At 41.4% G+C, this 17692-nt stretch overlaps 1 protein-coding gene across 1 annotated transcript; it reads left to right on the top strand.

Moving 5' to 3' along the window:
• Positions 1 to 1029: 1029 nt before the first annotated feature.
• On the top strand, positions 1030 to 17401 carry ABHD10 (abhydrolase domain containing 10, depalmitoylase). The gene is made up of 5 exons (XM_074972640.1): positions 1030 to 1187; positions 11054 to 11237; positions 12340 to 12451; positions 13333 to 13470; positions 16500 to 17401. Exons 1-5 carry the CDS (start codon positions 1064 to 1066, stop codon positions 16839 to 16841), a joined length of 900 nt encoding a protein of 299 aa, XP_074828741.1. The 5' UTR covers positions 1030 to 1063; the 3' UTR covers positions 16842 to 17401.
• Positions 17402 to 17692: the final 291 nt, after the last annotated feature.

The raw sequence follows: 17692 nt of genomic DNA, 5'->3' as shown, positions 1-17692 counted from the left end.
ACAGCTGACCGGGCCATTAAAAATCCGGTTGGCCGCCCACAGCTGGCCAGGCAGGCTCCCGGCCCGGCAGCTCCACAAGGCTCCTGGGAAGCAATGGCAATTCCTCCAACTCCTTGGCAGAGGGGCAGCCGGAGGGGCTTTGCGCACTGCCCCAGCCCTGCGTGCCAGGTCCAGAGCTTTCGCTGGCCAGCTGGGGAGCCGGCACTCAGGGCGGCGCTTGCAGGCAGGGGCAGCGCGTGGAGCCCCTCCAGTAGTCCCTCTGCTCCCTGCTTCCTGGGAGCCGCAGCCACATAGATGTCAGCAATTCCTGAAGCCCACAGCCTGTACCCTCGCTCACGCTTCAGCCCCCAGCCCCCTCCTGCCCTCTGATCCCCTCAGCCCAGAGCCTCCTCCTGCACCCCAAACGCCTCATCCCCGGGACCCATCCCAGAACCTGCACCTCCAGCGGGAACCCTCACCCCCCCTCCTGCCCCGCAACCCCCTGCCCCAGCCCTGAGCCCCCTCCCAAACCCCTCATCCTCAGCCCCACCCCGGAGCCCGTTCCCCCAGCTGGAGCCTGCGCCCCAACTCCCCCGCCCGCTGCAAAGTGAGGGGTGGGCTGGGGGGGGGGCAGGGCGTTCCGTTTTCTGCCATTAGAACGTTGGCAACCTGGCGGGGCAGCCGGTTTGTTCTGCTGGGAACGAGGCATATGCCCCGCCTCCCCCGGGCACGGCAGGACTCTCCCTGCCTGGGGCTGGCCCAAGCTCTCCCTGGCGCTGATTGGCGCCTGCACCTCCGAGGAATGAGGATCCCTCCCTCCCTAGGGGACCAATGAGTCAGCTCCCCTGGCTCGGCCTCAAGGCGCACGCGTACTCCCCCTTCCCTGTCCGCCTCCAGGAGGAGGCGCCTGCGCAGTCCTCCCTCTGTTTTGGTCACGCGCAAGCGCCTGCGCACTTTCTCGTAGTTTCGTTTTTAAGCGCCGACGCAGCGTCTGTATCTCGTTGGAGGGCACCCGCTCAGCTGGGAACGTAACAGCGCATGCTCAGTTCTTCCCCACGCTACCGGGAAACGACGAGGGCGGGCCATGGCAGCGGCGGGCGGCGGGGTCTGGGCGCTGTGGTTGCGGGGACTGACCTGGGGCAGGGCCACTGCCCGCTGCGCGGGGTCCGGGGCTGGCCGCGCCTCGCTGCTGCTGCTGCGGTCTGCGGGTAAGCGCGGGGCCAGGCCGTTACCTGCGCCCAGCCCGGCTCAGGCGGCCCTGGGGGGCGGGGCCTGGGCGCGCTCTGCCCGCGGGCGGGGAGGGGGCCTGGGTCCTTTAGAGGAGCTTTGTCAGCACGTGATCCCTGTGGACCCCCCACCCCCCTCTGCTGTTTAGGGGGGAGGGGAGCCCTACCACCCTTCGGCCCTCCAGGGTTGGATGTCACTTGTTCTTCTTGCCCTGGTGTGAAGACTGGGGTTGCCCCCCGTCGGGCTTTTCCCAGGAGCGCTTCTTTTCTCGAAGTAACTGCCTGAGGGAGTCTGTGGAGTAGTAGGCCCACACTACTAGCTGCCCCGGGTTCCAGGGTCATCCTGGGTGCCCTGGCGTGTGGCACCTCAGAGGTGGTAACCCTAATCTCGATCTTCTTGTGGTCCGCCGTGCTGGGTGTTCTAGGGGCATACATTCGTGTAGTGTCCTTTTTCAGAAGTGCAGCTCTTTCTCAGGCTGCTGCATGGTGGGGATGTCAGGGCTGGAGGGCTCATGAGGAAGGTCTCAGCTTGGAGAATGCTTCACCCTGCCTTAAGAATATAAGAACATAACATAAGAATGGCCATACTGGGTCAGACCAAAGGTTCATCTAGCCCAGTATCCTGTCTTCCAACGGTGACCAAGTGCCCCAGAGGGAATGAACAGAACAGGCGATCATCAAGTGATCCATCCCGTGTCATCCATTATAAGCTTCTGGCAAATAGAGGCTAGAGACACCAGTCCTGCCCATCCTTGCTAATAGTCATTGATGATCCTATTCTCCATGAACTTATCTAGTTGTGTTTTTGTTTTTGTTTTTTAAACCCTGTTGTTTTGACATGTAACTAGGGTCTGACCCATTCTGCCATTGCCTTGTCATCTGTTCATGGTGTGGTGAGGCTTACCATGCCTTCCCACTACCTTTGATGCTCCACCTTGATCTGAGTAGACTTCCCCTAAGATACTGTATGCTGGTTACAGCTGACTGTAGATTGCTTTAATAAATATTAAAAGCAGCCTTGAGCCCTTAGGAAGCTTTTGTCCATGCCTTCACTGAAACAAAGTGCGCAAGCCCTTGCAATAAAACAATAAAGGGGAAATGTTAAGTTGTTCACATAGTGTTTCTTGAGATATATCAAATCTGTCATTCCAGGAAAATGGCACCAAAATTATCTGAAACAGACTTAGCTTATTTACTACTTAAGTATTATCACCAGGCTGTACAGACAGACCCAATTACATTGTTCTCAACTGAAGTTAGCTAAATTTAATTCAGAACTCACATTTAAGTGCAATTATTTATCTAGCCAATATCAGTAGAGTAAAAAGAAAAAGAGTACTTGTGGCACCTTAGAGACTAACCAGTTTATTAAGTACTCCTTTTCTTTTTGCAAATACAGACTAGCACGGCTGCTACTCTGAAACCCATCAGTAGAGTGTTACCTGTATAACTGTTTCTAAAATCGGTTGAAATATAATTTAGTCTGTGCAATCCAGCCATATTGTTTCAGCAGAATCGGAGTTCTGAACCAGTTTAGCAAAATCAGTCTCTGAGCCTGTTAGATATAGAGGCTGTAGAGTACTTGATTTTTGAATAATTTGTTATATACCACTTAAACTGGAGCTACAAAATGTACAGTAACTGTGAACAAATTTATCTCTTTTACTGGTAGTTATTCCCCTTTCCACATGGTACTATCAATACCAATACAAACACCTTTTGTACTGAGGTAACTGCATCCCCACTTATACTGCTAAACCATACCAGTATAGTTAAAGTGGTGCAATTTTTCTAGCACTGTATGGACAAGGAGTGTACGAGTACTGGAATGTTCCTTTGGCCAAAATTCTTTCCTTTCCTCTCCCCTGTTTTATACACTCCTTTCCCATAGATAAGTGTTTGTGCTATATACTGACTGTTTACCACTTTTTCACCTTTGAATTGCAGTCATTTCTACTTTGTGTTGTGTAATTTGAAGCACTTATAAAAGCCATATAAAGTATGAATTACATGGTTCATGTGTTGTCATCTCATACTATTTGTCAGGGCAACTTTTGAGGAAAGTAAAGGGGAGGAGTCATGACAAAAAGGGCTCAAGGTGTGGTAACTATATATATATTCAAAGCTGTTTACCATGAACAGTGTTTTGTATCCCAAAGATCCTTTTTTTTTTTTTTCTTTCTTCTATGGTTGTGCTGAGTTGAATGAGTTGTTGAGAACATAGAAGTTGCTGTACAGAAATTGATAAACCCAGATTAGCTTTCCAAATTTTCAGGTATCTGCCTGTTTGGGTGGATCAGATTGTAGGTTCAGGGCCAATTTAAAAAAAATTGATGGAGGGAGGAACATTGCTTTTAGGTTCTCTGTCTGCCCAGAATAGCACTAGATTTTTTTTTTTTTTTTTTTTTAGCTTGTACTGTCTCTTCTTTGGTGTGCAAACAACCCTTTCGACTACAGAACAAGATAATATACCACACTACAGACAATGCTGTTAAATGCACTGTGCGAACTGAAAAAGTGTGGAGGGTTTTTTGCTTTTCATTGTGATAGTAACCTTTTTTAAAAAACAATTCTTCAAACATGACTGACTAACTTTTTGCTTCAAAGTACTATAGCAGCTTTAAAGAGCAATGGTCAATATTTACTGTCTTACTTATCAACATGGTGTATCTGTTGCAAGTTATAATTTGTGCACATGTATAAGTAAAAAGGAGATGTTGTGAACATAGCCTTTAGGGTAACAGGAGGCTAGATCTTAGTTGCTGCAGGACAGTTCTGTGGTGTGATACTGTCAAGGCCCACTTGTTTTAATGCCTAGCATTTCTGTATCTACTGAACTACATCACTAGGTCAACCTTGAATTAATATTATAGAGGCCCAGCAGATTTTATTTGGGTATGCATTTGTTTTTCATTAGTGAAAGGTTGGTCACTGGACATTATTAATGTGTCAATATTATATAGTGCTTATGACATAGCTTTAAGAATCTGAGCTAATATGTCAAAAGGTTCAGACTCACCTTAGCATTTCACAGATCATATATAGGAGGGGAAATGTTCCCAAATGTCTTTGCTTTGTTGACAACTGAAAAGCTGCTAAAAAGTGGATTTAATTTTAAATATTATAGAAACCCATGAGGTCTTCTGAAGTATACAGTATATGAGCATTTTCTTAATCTCTCCAATGTGTAAAACTAATTCAGCCATAAATTTGCATCAAGCTGAATGGCACTGAAGCCTTCAGCCTAGTCTGTGTTTTCAAAAGTGAAAAGCCTTGTGTGGCCATCTTGAATTAGTGTGCCTGTATGTGTTCCTCTAACTAAACTAACAATTATTTATTCAATACACCAATAAAAATCTGACTTGGTTTATAATTATGTGGTGGAAATCAGTGGTTCTCAACTGGGGGTATGTGGCCCGTTATGGGACTGAGAGTCAGGTTCAGGGGATCTACTAGCCCTGAGTCCCGATGCCCTGTGGGGTATAAGCCCCAAGCCCATCAGGGGAGTTGAGGGGTGGGTACCAGGGATGTTGCGCCCCCCCAACCCCCCAAACTGCAGTGCCAGAGCAGAGTAGTCCTGGGGCAGTTCCACACCCCCACCTCTACTCCCCACCACCCCTCCTCCCCTACAGGCCCTGCTTCCTGGCCAGCTTGGAGGTGGGGAGCCAGGCAGTGCGGGGCAGTGCCATAGGGTGGGCAGCCACAGTACTCCCCTGTCGTCTCCAGCTGCTGCCCGGGGCTGTGGCTGCTTCTCAGTCAAAGGGGGTTGGGAGCTGCTCCTGCAGCCAGTAAGAGCTGCCCAGGTCGGGGGACACAGCTCTAGGGTGGCCAGAGCCCTTGTGGAGCAGTGACCGCAACCTTCCCGGCACATAGCCCCTAGCTACTCCCTGAATGCACCCTGAGCTACCCCCGTGTCTGCATACTGCCCCTAGCTTCTCCTCTCCCTGCACCATGATTGGTTTTCAAACTTTTTGAGCTGAGCGCTCCCCTCCCTCCCCCTCCAAGTTATAATTTTTGGATGCATGGCCCCTGCAACCCAGACAAGGTGGGCTGAGGTGAGTCTGGGAGTGAAGGTGGTGCTCCTTCCCCGGGCCCTGCTGTGCAGAGCTGGCCCAAGCCCCGGCAGGCCTTGCTCCCTTCCAAAGTAGAAATCAACTATGCCGAGGGCCCCCTTGCCCAGTGGCTAGCACTAAAGCCCCAAGCCTGCCCTTCCACCCGCTGGGCCCTGGAATTTTCATAGCATGTTGCGGGGGCTCAGAAGGAAAAAGGTTGAGAAACCCCTGATGTAGACGATTTGTCTAACCCTAACTAGGCCCTCCAATTTAACTGTTCTAATATGTGCAAAACCGTGGAAATTTTCAAACCTCAGTAACTTGTGGGTAGTGGGACAACATGAACTATAAGAACAATTTGTTTGTATGGGCAAAAATCCCCCAAATCACACAGTGAGGAATCTGTACCTCTTTAGCAGATGGTCATTAGAAATTGTGTCCATATACTCTTTTCCAAGCAAATGCACTTCTGACAGATTAAATTTATCGTTATTGTACCTCCAAGCAGAAATAGAATAAAACAGACAGGAAAAAAAGACAACCACAACAGAGAGATACTTATGTTAAAAGTACTCTTCACTGTATACCATGAATTTTAAGCAGCATTGTTCATAGTGGTAGTGTTCATCTTAAAAGCTTGGAGGAGGGCAGGAATGATAATTTATCAGAATCCTACTGGACAGAAATGACATGCAAATTTGGTAGCCTTTTGTGCTATGCATTTTCACACATGTTATTCCAGATGCAGCCTTCAGTTCAGACATACAGCATTCGGTTTCTCCTCTGTCACATATCCTTGTTGATAACTGGTTTCTTGCTCTTATGGTATGTGGAGAGAGAAAACCAGATACTTTTGCTTAGGCTTTTTATAGCTGACATGACAAATGTGGTCATCTTTATCTGAAAGATCAATCTAACAACTCCAGCTAAAATGCTGGTTTCATCCTGGTTCTGTACAATAAATAAAGGCTCCAAGGAATCATTATAGTCCATCATGTCATCTTAGGTACATGATAAGGGCTTTCTAAAGATGGCATTGAAACTAGAGAACTATTTAAATGACATTGAGGAACTGATCACTCAGTTTCCTTGCTTTTACGGGTGAAGCTCAGTCCTGAACCAGTTTCTTTGTGTCAGTATTTCATCAGTTGCTGAAAAGTAACTATTCTTCCCATTATATAGGGTTGGGATACCTAGTAGTGGAGTCATTATGACTTAATAAAATGGTATCAGAACCAGATCCCCGTTCTTAACTGTCTGTCTCTTTTTTCATCTTTGTTGCAATATCTAGACACACAATGTTAAGTCCATGATTTATCACCATTTTGGAGCGGGGACCCTTGAGTTTCTTGCAACTGCCCCTAGTCTCCATGCTACAGCCCCATTTCACTCAACATTGCCATGTCCAGTAATAACCAGAAGGGGTTAGGGCTGCACAGGAAGCTTCTCCCATCAGGAGTAAATTTGCTTCCTTTAGAATACACCTATTCCTGTGGCCTAGGGAACGTTCCCTTTATTAGAATGCATTTCTTGAACTTAAAAATTGACTTTTTTTTGTTTTTGTTTCCACTCACTTTTGAGTGAACAGGATGTGAAAATTTGGCTTTAAATCTCTGAAATTTTCCCCTACCTATTAATCATAAGCCTTTTATATTTAACTGGTAACTTGATCGTCTTCTAAACAGCAGCTCAAACAGTTACTTTCCTTGTTGTGTTTGGGATTGGTTCTTTCTGCTAAACGGAGAAATATCTTCTACAGTATTACTTGGAGGATGCTTTATCTAGCTGCAGTGGGACTCTTGAAAATATTGTTTTATTGTTATTAAGATAACTACTGTATTAAGAGACTTCATGGGGAAGACTGGCTTCAGTCTGAGTTTAAAATTGTTTGGCAACAAGTTGATTCCTCTAAGTATGACAGTGACTTCAAAATATTTTTAGGATGTTAGTGGTATGTACTCTTCAGTATCTCCAGAAACTAACTTTGCCTTTGTATCTGTGATTAATCTGGTAAAATTTTCACCAAAAATAACCATTTCATTTTGAGTCAGCAAATTTGTCAACTTACTGAAATTGCATAATGACAGTGAGTTTATGGGAGCATACTGTTGTTTACTTACTGGTACATCTGTGCTATCTCTCAACATTGGGGACGGTTTGTACCACTTGAGTATTTTTCTCTAATATTCAGCCAGCCTTTTATACCGAAACATTTTTATGATAAAGGATTTTAGTTTTTAGAAAGCCCTTGTGGCAATTCTGTCTTTTCATTGAAGCTTTTCTGAGCTTCATTTTATTAATTTTGAAATTAAATCAAGAAAAAACTGCTGTTGTAACTTCTTAAATAAGTGATGGATTTCATTCTCTGACTGAAGTTATCATAGAGCAATAAATGTACTTGAACTTGCCTTTCAGAGGTTGGTTGTCTAACTACAGTGTTGCTAGTAGAGGGGTATACTTTTTTTAAATTCGAAATTAAGCATCATTTTGTGTGTCAGTATTTGTACTTAATTAACGTAATTGAACAGTTATTTCCATTAGATACAGTTAACTTAGCTAAGGTGCCATGAGATGGAATAGTCAATTACAAGCAGCTCATTGTTGGTTCTAGAAAGGTTTAAGGATTTGAAATGAGGTGTTTGGCTATCACTGTTCAAAATTTAATGCTCCCAAGGAGTCCAAGGATCTGAATTGTGTTCTTTACTGATACAGAATATTAAAATTACAAAGGAGAATGTGAAAAATGACCAGCATTGAGCATGCTCAATTCATATGAGGAATCAGAAGAAAAGGCATGAGGTTGTAATACACATTGATTGATTGAAATAAAACCCCTCAACTCAGGGATCTAGCTTAAAAAGTAGTAGTATTAATACATAGCAAGCATTTTTTCTGGCCATTGATAAGTTCAGAGTGATAGAAAGGGTCCGCCAAACTTGGTTTCTGATCGCACAAAGCAGACCTGCCACTATCAAAAGCCCAGTGGCGGGAAATGATGCAGGCAATCTTTGTTGTATCAATTATGTAAACGGCCTAGACAGGTGACTGTCATTTTAGCGTTTAGCATAATAACTAGATAGTGTCTCCATTGATGTTATTAAATGATTTTAGTAGTGACAGGGGGGTTTGGAACTGAAGTAACTGAGTCCAGAGGAGATTTACAAAAGTGAGTTGGCTTAATAAGACCTTTACTGAACCTCAGGTGGTAGAGAGGAGAATGTCTAGAGTTTCCATAGATCTCCTTTGCTAAAAGTATCTAGCAAGATAACGTGTGAAAAGATAATGAAACAATAACTCCTAATCACAGTTGTTACCTCATCAGCACAGACTCTCATGGTTGATCAGACTTTGCAGAGGGGTCATATTTCTAGCAATGTCTAAAAGCTGCTTTTGCCAAATTAATCATTTTATGATTGAGCCATAAATCACGGGATAGCTTTAGGCCTTGCCAGACTCAAATACCAAATACAACTGTAGCAGAGCAAGCAGCAGTGTTGCCTGAAGACTTTCTATAACTTTTTACATGATTTCTTCAAGCAGGGTGGATTGATTTTAAATCACAGATCTTAATTATTCTTTAAATCAGCAAGCAAGAAACCTTGATTGAAGTCATTTGATTTTAATAGTGTTTTATATTTATACATTTTATCTATTTTTCATATAAAAAGGTTGGGTTTTTTCCATTGGTTGATAACCATTCAAACACATTGATTTACACCTAAATATAGCCATTATACTAAACTTGATATTTTTTTGCTGACCACGAGCACACACTATCTGTATGCGCTCATTTAAGCAGTTATATAGAACTTGTTAATTTTCAGCTTTATGATGTTAGAAAACGAACGATGGATAAGAAAAAAGTTTATCACAACATGTTTTAATTTAAAATAAATATGTTTGTTAAGCAAAGCAAGTGTTATTTAAATTTGGAGAAATGGAACTTATTGTTCCAGGTCTCCACATGTCCTTCAAGATTTTAAAATTAATAAGAGAACGAGATCTGCAACTAGTTTTATGCATAGATTGAAAGAGGAAAACAAGCGTTGCTGTTTTTTCAACTCCCAGTTGATTTTTTTTATTTATTTATTTTAAACTATATGAAGGAATTAGTCATTGAACTGAACTAATTGGATATATTGAAATGAAGAACATTGCGCTACCGCTGTCAAAAGCTGGTTTAGCCCTTCAACAAACGCTGATTCCAGGTGCTTAGCCAGTGACTCCCACCAGTTCAGTGGTTTGACTTTCTTTAAAACTTCAGCAGCAAACATGTGCTGCTGAATACAATTTTTTTGTATTTAATTTAAATGATTTTAAGTTATTTTAATAAGTTTAGGCCTTAATATAGGTTGTCAATTTCAGATTTAATTTTAAATAGTTTTATTTTTAGAAAATGAATTTGAATTTTTTTAGTTTAAAATAAATAATTTAAAAAAAAAAAAAACAATGTTTACCCATCTGTAAAAGAGATTTTGTGTCTTGTTTTCAGATGCTAGAATTTCACACCTTCAGCTTCTTCTTTTATATGATATAGAAGCCTATGTTATGTGGATGAAGAACTGAATAGCAAATTTAGAAAACGACATTTCACAGGAGCTGTACTCAGCAATGAAAACCCACTGGTATCGACTCTCAAGCCTGTTGTTTCAAACAGCAGTGTCTGTACACCTACAAGTGACAGGAAGACCAAGTGTCAGTTCTAAGGTTTTTTTTGTTTTGTTTTTTTTAAATTGGGCAACTTGAGAACATGGTGTTCAAGACTCCAATACGTGAAATTCTGAGACTTCTAGGTTTTTCTGATTAGTAAGCTGAAAAAAGAGGAAAATGTGTTTGATTTTTTTCCTCATTGATACATACTGTTGAGACTGTATAAGTAGCATCAATTTAGGATGGAATTATGAGTCTTGGGGAAAAAAAAGTGTTTTACCATACAAATTTCTGATTGCCCCATTAATATTGAAGAATCAATTGAAAAGGAACAAAATAACTAGCAGTAGTCTCCAGACTAAGTTGGCATTACTGGGATGATGTTCGTTGCGCTACTAAAGTTTGACTAACCTTTTATTTATTGATTTTCTGTTGGGCTCTCCGTACAGTAATGTTACTTGCATGTATTGGTTTTCTTATGCTGGAAAATTCCAAAGCTTGTTTCATTGTTCTCACCTTCTCCCAACCTATCCCCATTCTGTTTAACATTGATTACAGTGGGACTCTGGGCAGGAGATGGTCTGGGTTTGTAGTTCTCTGTGGAGGATTGATTGCCTTTGATTGTAGTTTGTTCCACACCTATGGTACCATTGTAAATAATAACTTCACTTCTTAAGATTAGTTTTGAAAAACCTACTTCAGAATAGCAGAGAGGCAAATAATAAGGAAGCACAAATAAATAACTTTAGTTATCCGGTTAGTTTAAATTTATTGAGGAAAAATGAAATTAGTAACAAATCAAGATTCAGTAACGTTCAGTTGTGTGCAAACCCTTTTAAAAACTGGCAAGGGTTAGTCAATCACGTTTCTGATTAGAGTGAAACTGTTAGTATTGAATGACTTGAATATCATCTTGCTTTTTTCATCCGGATAGCTGTGTGGTCCCTGAAGATTTGAAATTGTCCAAATAGATAGTATTGAACATAATTGCCAAACTGTGTTGTGATTGACTATTTTACTTAAACTAAAATATTTTGTTTCAAGATGATTTCTGATGTTTTCTGGTATCTTACCGCAAGTACTTAAGTATTTCTGATGATGATTTTCTTTATAAAATGTCTTTTTTTTTTTTTTTTTTTTTTAAAGCTTGCAGACAGAAGTCATCAGTCAGTTTCCTTAGTCGACCTGATCGTCCAAATCTAGCTTATAATAAGATAAAAGGCAAGAACCCAGGTGTTGTCTTCCTCCCAGGCCTTAATTCAAATATGAATGGGCAGAAAGCAGTTGCACTCGAGGACTTCTGCAAATCTCTCGGTCATGCCTTTGTAAGGTACAGTCAAGAAGATTGGTTAGAGAAACTAGCATGTATTATAGTATGGCAGCCAGGAATGAGGAATTCTGTGAAAATATGTCTAAGATGCTGAAAATTCTTCCCCCACTTCAGCCTGTTAGATTTTGATTGAAAGCATGCAATATAAGAGAATATCTGCTTCTTGTGATGGTGTCACCGCCAATCTGTTTCGGAGATATGTTCATCTTTTCTATGCAGAGGTTATTTAAATCAGTAAAATGAATTTTTCAGCACACTTGCATGACTCATTGAAATTGTAATTATCTCTGTTCTAACCTGAGTGATATGCTTCATGAAATAGAGTATCAGAATAAAAATGAAAAATCTTTGAAATTGGAAATCTTCACTTATATTATGGTTAATACATATAAATTAAATAGTTACTGCATGCTTAAACTCTATCCTGCAAGGGGCACTGTGTTGGTGGACTCCTGCTTGGAGCCCCGGGATTTGGGCCTTAGAACAGAGCTCTCGTTTTAGCTCTCGTATAGAATGCTATTTGTGATGTCTCCACTGCTAAATCTTATGAATACTGATTAGTGTCTATTGGTCAAGTATCTTGAGTGGGTTTAGAGGAGTATACTAGTGAAAGGAGTTGCATAGTACAGATGAAACATTGTTTAAGAAGGTACAGAATGTAATAAGGATGTACAGTCTCAGTACTAGACAACACATTTATGAACCATGTATAGTATATGAAGGAGACGCTTGCCTTGAAAATCTAAAAATGAAAAAATCATGTACGTCTTTGGCTCGTTCTTCAAGGACAGTCCTGTCCATATGTCCGGGTTAAATTTGGATTTGCAGATTTAACGAGCTAGTTTAGTGCATGGGTGCACTGCATCTCCTAGTTGTCTCGTGCTCGCAAATCCCTATGTATATGATTTGACGTCTGAGAGTAACTTTCTCTCTCAACTGAAATTTCTGCAAACCTCGATGATTATGAGGTATGTTGTCTTTATTGCAATTGTTTAATTCTGATTAATAGTCAAGAGTATTGTTCCTGTTCTGTGTAGGTACTGTCTGATGCAGCTTGTTTTGTAAGTAATATTAAATTTTTATCTTGACTGTTAACTTGCAGATTTGATTATACAGGATGTGGAAGTTCGGATGGTAATCTTCAAGAGTGTACGGTTGGAAAGTGGAGGAAGGATGTTTTGTCTGTACTGGATGAACTCACAGATGGACCACAGGTTATATTTTATTTTTAAATATAGCAGAAACTGTTCTCCCAATTTAAAGCATTACATAGCCAGAAATACAGTTTAACGGTCCTTGTGAATGATCTTCTATAAAAAAGAAAAGAATTACCTTTATAGTCATTTCTGGTTTGAGTTGTTTCAAATGGAACAAAAACATGTAAGTCATGAAGTACCTTACACAGGGATGGAGGTGCTGATCAACAAGCTAATAGCAATGGACATAACATTGTAGAACAACACTAAATGTAAAATAAAGTAGGTTAGGTAATGAAACAATTTGAGGAGAAACCATTTTAGTTCAAAACAGAATAAAGTCAAGAAGTCAGTGTTAAGCTGTCCATTGCATAGATACCATGGCAATGGACGCTTTCAAATACTACATACAGCTCAGTTTAAATTAATGAGGGAGTTCTACTAAGTAATTCTAATGTAGCTCAGAGTGAATATTAGAACTATTGTAATGTGTTAAAACTTGTTTTGTGTGGTGTTTGTCTGTCTGACTTTTATTAATGAGAAGAAAGAAACATCAAATGTTAAAGCACTTCCACAACTGGAAAAATAAAAAGTAAAGTACTTGACACTCAACTACATTTCAATTCTCGTTTTGTTTACAGTGGGTCAGTCTGAAAAATCAATAACTTGCCCCACCGAACAAAAAACAGTAGTTAAAAGCCAGATCTTGTGATGCTTATTCGGGCAAAATTCCCACTGGAAATGACAGCAGTTCTGCTGGGTAAGGGCAGCAAGATTATGCCCCAGGGTTAAGTAGCTAAACAAAACTGAAAATATTTTGGTTTAATAAAAAAAAAAGTAAATTTTAGATTAAAAAAATCACTGACTTTTGTTTTGTTTTTTTCAAATTTTATTTTAAGATTCTAGTGGGATCCAGCTTAGGTGGATGGCTTATGCTTCATGCAGCAATAGCTCGTCCAGAAAAGGTGGCTGCTTTAGTCGGAGTAGCTGTAGCTGCAGACTATCTTGTAACAACTTTTAAACAACTTCCCCTTGAGGTAAATGCTAATGGCTTTAAATGTTCTGTTTTTGCAAATTTTGAAAACTTACTGGTGTGAAATCCCTTTACGAAAATTTTGCATTTCGTGTCATATGGTTAAATGGACTGTAAAAGTTGATGAGTTAACAGCCTGCAAAATAGTGGAAATTTCTGAGTGAAATTGTCAGAATTAGTTAAAATGAAGACTTGTTACAACCACCGTATATAGGAGCCTTAATTGTGGACCAGGGACTCATTGTGTTAGGCACAGTACAAACACAAAACAAAAAGATAATTCCTGCCCCAAGCAACTTAAAATCTAAGTATAAGAAAAAGAAACATCAGATGGATGGAGTACAAAGACAGTATTGGTCAGCATAATAGGCAGTGGTCTCATCACACCAGCAATCTAACTATTGTCAGGATTTTGTAGGCATCACGGCAAAGAGTTCTGAGGAGGGTTATGAAGGGGGATAAGAGGTAGGTAGCTCTGCACTTATTACCAGGAGCAGCAAAGGAGAAAGCAAAAAGATGCTGGTTTGAAAATTTAACAAGTGGCCCATTGAGGCTGGTAACATGAACTGATCAGAGGCAGGAATTGACATTTCAATAGTGAATGAGAGATAAGTAGGGTGGAGATAAGCAGTGAAGAGCCTTGAAAGTGAAGACATGTAGCTCATATTTGATAGAGAAAAGGGAACTGGGAGGTTGGGGGGGGGAGGGGCATGGGAAAAGAGTGGTGATGTGGTCAAAGCAGCAGACTAAGAAAATGATATTTGAAGAAGCATTCTTGAGTGGATATGAATGGGGAAAAATGGCATTTGTCAAGGCCAAAGGGAAGAATGTTGCAGTAATTGAGACGTGAGATGATTAGGGCTTGGATAAGTCTTAGCTTCGTGGATGGATACGAAGGTTGTTTTTTAAAGATGTTGTGCAGAAAGAAGATCTAAAGGGAGAGCCTGACTGAGGACCTAGAGAGAAGTCTGAGTCAAATGACTTCTGGGATATGGGTCTGAATGACAGGCAGGATGATTGAGCAAAGAGTTGGGGAGGGAAAGAGTGAGGTAAGTGTAGCTATTCTATGTCAAAGGCTAGAAAGTAACTTCATATACCAACACTACTGTGACAGATAAGGCAGTTTCCTGCAATATCTTTGGAAGATCTTACTGTGTTAAGTTGAAATAGCTTTGGAATCCTTTGTGTCATGAATGCAAAGTTGATGTATTATTGTGGGATTGTACGTGACATCTCTTGGGGAAGAATATGGGGCCAGTGTAAACCCTGGAGAAGTGTAATAAGCTTCAAAGGACTATTTCAAACGATATGCCAGACAAAAAGGAACTTTTGGGACAAACCAAGTTAAATGGGTTTGCTAGGAAGTACGTGGGGGGAGGTGAATGCAGGTTCCTATCCCAACCTTTTTGAAACTGTGCCCTGAGGGGAGACCCATTGTCTGACTGATTACCTTTTCGTGGTCTCTGAAGACACAAGTGAAAGAAAGGTGTATGCCTGTGAGTGCTTGTTCAGAGTAAAAGCTTGTCTGAACTTGAAACCACACACCCTCTGGTGGGGTTTCAAGGACCGATAGCTTACCAGAGCCCTCGTTGGAGTTGGAGGTGATCTCTGGTAAGCTTATTAGCCTGCGTGTAGGTTTTATTGTTTTAATAGGTCTTCTGTAATGCTTTCATCTTAAGAGTAAATGTGCATGCTTAGGAAAAAGCTGTGTGGTAACTTGTAACTGTGGCAATTACACTGTTTATAGCCTCTGAAAAAGCAAAGCACAGACACAGGCCTGTTTAAGTAGTCTGTCTTTCTGGGGAATTCACAGTGTAGGCAGGGAGCTGTGCAGCCTGGAAATACCCCTATCAGGAGCAAGAGAGATACGGGTCTCTCAACGGAAGAGGTAACAGCTGAGGGTCTGGGAGACTAAAATGGGTGTCCTTGCTGGAGCACAGAGTGGGAATACAGGTACAGTTGTGACAACTACTCTTAAGGTTGCAAATGAACTTTCAATTGAACCTGACTTAAATTTGGTAGGTTAGATCTGGGGTTGAAGTAGGATTTTTCTGCATAATTTGAAACCAACTGGATTTGGGCTCTAAATTTGACACAGTAATTATTGAAGTATTCATCTGAGTGCAGAACTCCAGCGTAGTAGCTTTTTGGCTCTTGCTAGCGATACCTTATAATATAACCTGATCTCAAGGGTGGAGGGAAGGAATGTCCACCAAAAAGCTTTGGGGTGGGAGGGTTTGGTTTTGATGGGCTTCCTAAATGTGTCTCTTTTTTGTGAGCCTTAACTCCTGCACGCTCAAAGAATTTCCCCAGGAAGGAAGGAAGGCCTCAGATCATCTCTCTCTCCCCTCCCCCCCACTGGTAGCCCCCCGTCTTCATTGGGTCCCCTTCCTTGGTGACTTCTTTGGGAGTTCCAAAGGAATGAAGCCCTGAGCCTCTGGAGACTCGGGGGAAGTCAGTTGAGATTGGAGGGTGCAGGGGTCTTTGGATGGGGGAAAGCAGATCAGGTAATATTTCCACCTCTCCCTTTCTTTGGAGCTCCTGAGGTGTGATAGAGGAGAGAGCTCATGGCAAGCCTTTGGAGGCCAGTGAGTGGAAAAACCCCTATTCCCCATGAGTATTTCACTCATTGACAGTTAGTGAACTCTTCAGAGCCTTGGTTGACTTCACCAGGACTAAAATCGGTTGTAGGGAGCTGCTGAGTCTTTTGGCTGGGTCATGGCTGAGAGGCCTGCTGTGTGAGAGCCTTGAATAGCTGAAGTTTGTCGGAGGGAGATACAGATCGGCTTCTGAGGCTCACTGTGGGTGTTTCCCTCCTGCAGATGTCAGGGGGGTTACAGGAATGGGTCAAATACACCCCTCTTCCTCCTTCTGACCTCAACTGGTAAGGATAAGTTTGTAAGAGTTTGGGGTTTTTTGGGTTTTTTTGCTCTTAATAATGTGCTAAAAACAGAGTTAAGGGGTCTGGTTGCCTTGTTTAATAGTGAATCACACTTGTCTGGAATATTCTTTTGCCTTTTCTTTTCTAAATAGGTCCAAAAAGAAATAGAAGAAAAGGGTGAATGGAAGCTGCCAACCAAACACAACGAGGAGGGGTTTTATTGTTTGTCATACGAGTTCATTAAAGAAGCAGAAAACCACTGTCTCTTGAGCAATCCTATTCCTATAACCTGCCCTATAAAACTTATCCATGGCATGAAGGATGAAGATGTCCCATGGCAGGTATCCATGCAAATTGCAGATCATGTTGTCAGCACAGATGTGGATGTGATCCTCCGCAAAGTTGGTCAGCACCGAATGAGTGAGAAGGATGACATGAAACTTCTTGTGTACACTGTTGATGATTTAATTGACAAGCTGACAACCCTAGCATGAGTTGCATGTTAGCACTAATGCATGAGCTTAACACTCAGATCTCTTCTGTGATTAACCAAAACCTCATTTTTTTTATGGCAATGGAACACTGCTGAATCTGGAAGGATGCAAAGGTCACAAAAGAAAGGAAGTGGAGCTTTAGCTTCTGTCTCCTTACCTCTGTTTTGTAAATAAAGGTGTTTTCTTAATGCTGCATTTGCACAAATGGTAGAAAATGTGAAGAAAATGCTGCTGTTTGTTGGAAAACTTTCCCCCACCTTGATTTCCTGTGAACTTTTTTTTTTAAAAGTTTCCTACACTATTTTGTACTGAAATATGTTTACCTTTCTTACATTTGTGCCAAGGGTTAATGTTTGCTACTATTGGAACTGTACAGTACAACTTAATTTTTAAATTCCTTTTGACATCCTAAAATATTGTGCTTTATGCTTTAACATTATTCCATTTCTGAGTTCTGAAACTTGTGTCGGAGCCTTCCCACCCCAAGTATGTACCTGAAATGTTCAATTAAACTTAATGCCCCTAGAAACAGAATGGGGGAAAATGCAGCATAATAAAGCTGGCTTCAAATATAAAATGGAGTTTTAGTATTGATATTAAGCCATAAAACAACTGCACAATATTTTTGTATCCTTCGTGCCTGGGATAGTGATGAGCAAGTCTGATTTTGAGTTGCTCAGAATAACTAAAAACTGAAATTTCAGTTCTACAAATGTCTTTCTAAGCTCATTATGCCAGATGAAAAGTAATCACATGGTCATTGTTCTAGGGTCCTGAGGTTGATCTCTACCATTGTATTCTGTAAGAGTTGTGTGTCACTTACATTGAAAGATTTAGTTATGTCTGCATCT

The sequence above is a fragment of the Natator depressus genome, chromosome 1 (genome assembly GCF_965152275.1).
Source record: "Natator depressus isolate rNatDep1 chromosome 1, rNatDep2.hap1, whole genome shotgun sequence".
NCBI lineage: Eukaryota > Metazoa > Chordata > Testudines > Cheloniidae > Natator > Natator depressus.
The sequence above is the reverse complement of the archived record's forward strand: the minus strand, read 5'-3'. Positions and strand labels throughout refer to the sequence as shown.

Coding starts and splice junctions, on each gene's coding strand:
- ABHD10 (XM_074972640.1), top strand. CDS start 1,064: ATGGCAGCGGCGGGCGGCGGGGTCTGGGCGCTGTGGTTGCGGGGACTG. Junction 11,238..12,339: donor CTCGGTCATGCCTTTGTAAG/GTACAGTCAAGA, acceptor GTTAACTTGCAG/ATTTGATTATACAGGATGTG. Junction 12,452..13,332: donor AACTCACAGATGGACCACAG/GTTATATTTTAT, acceptor TTTTATTTTAAG/ATTCTAGTGGGATCCAGCTT.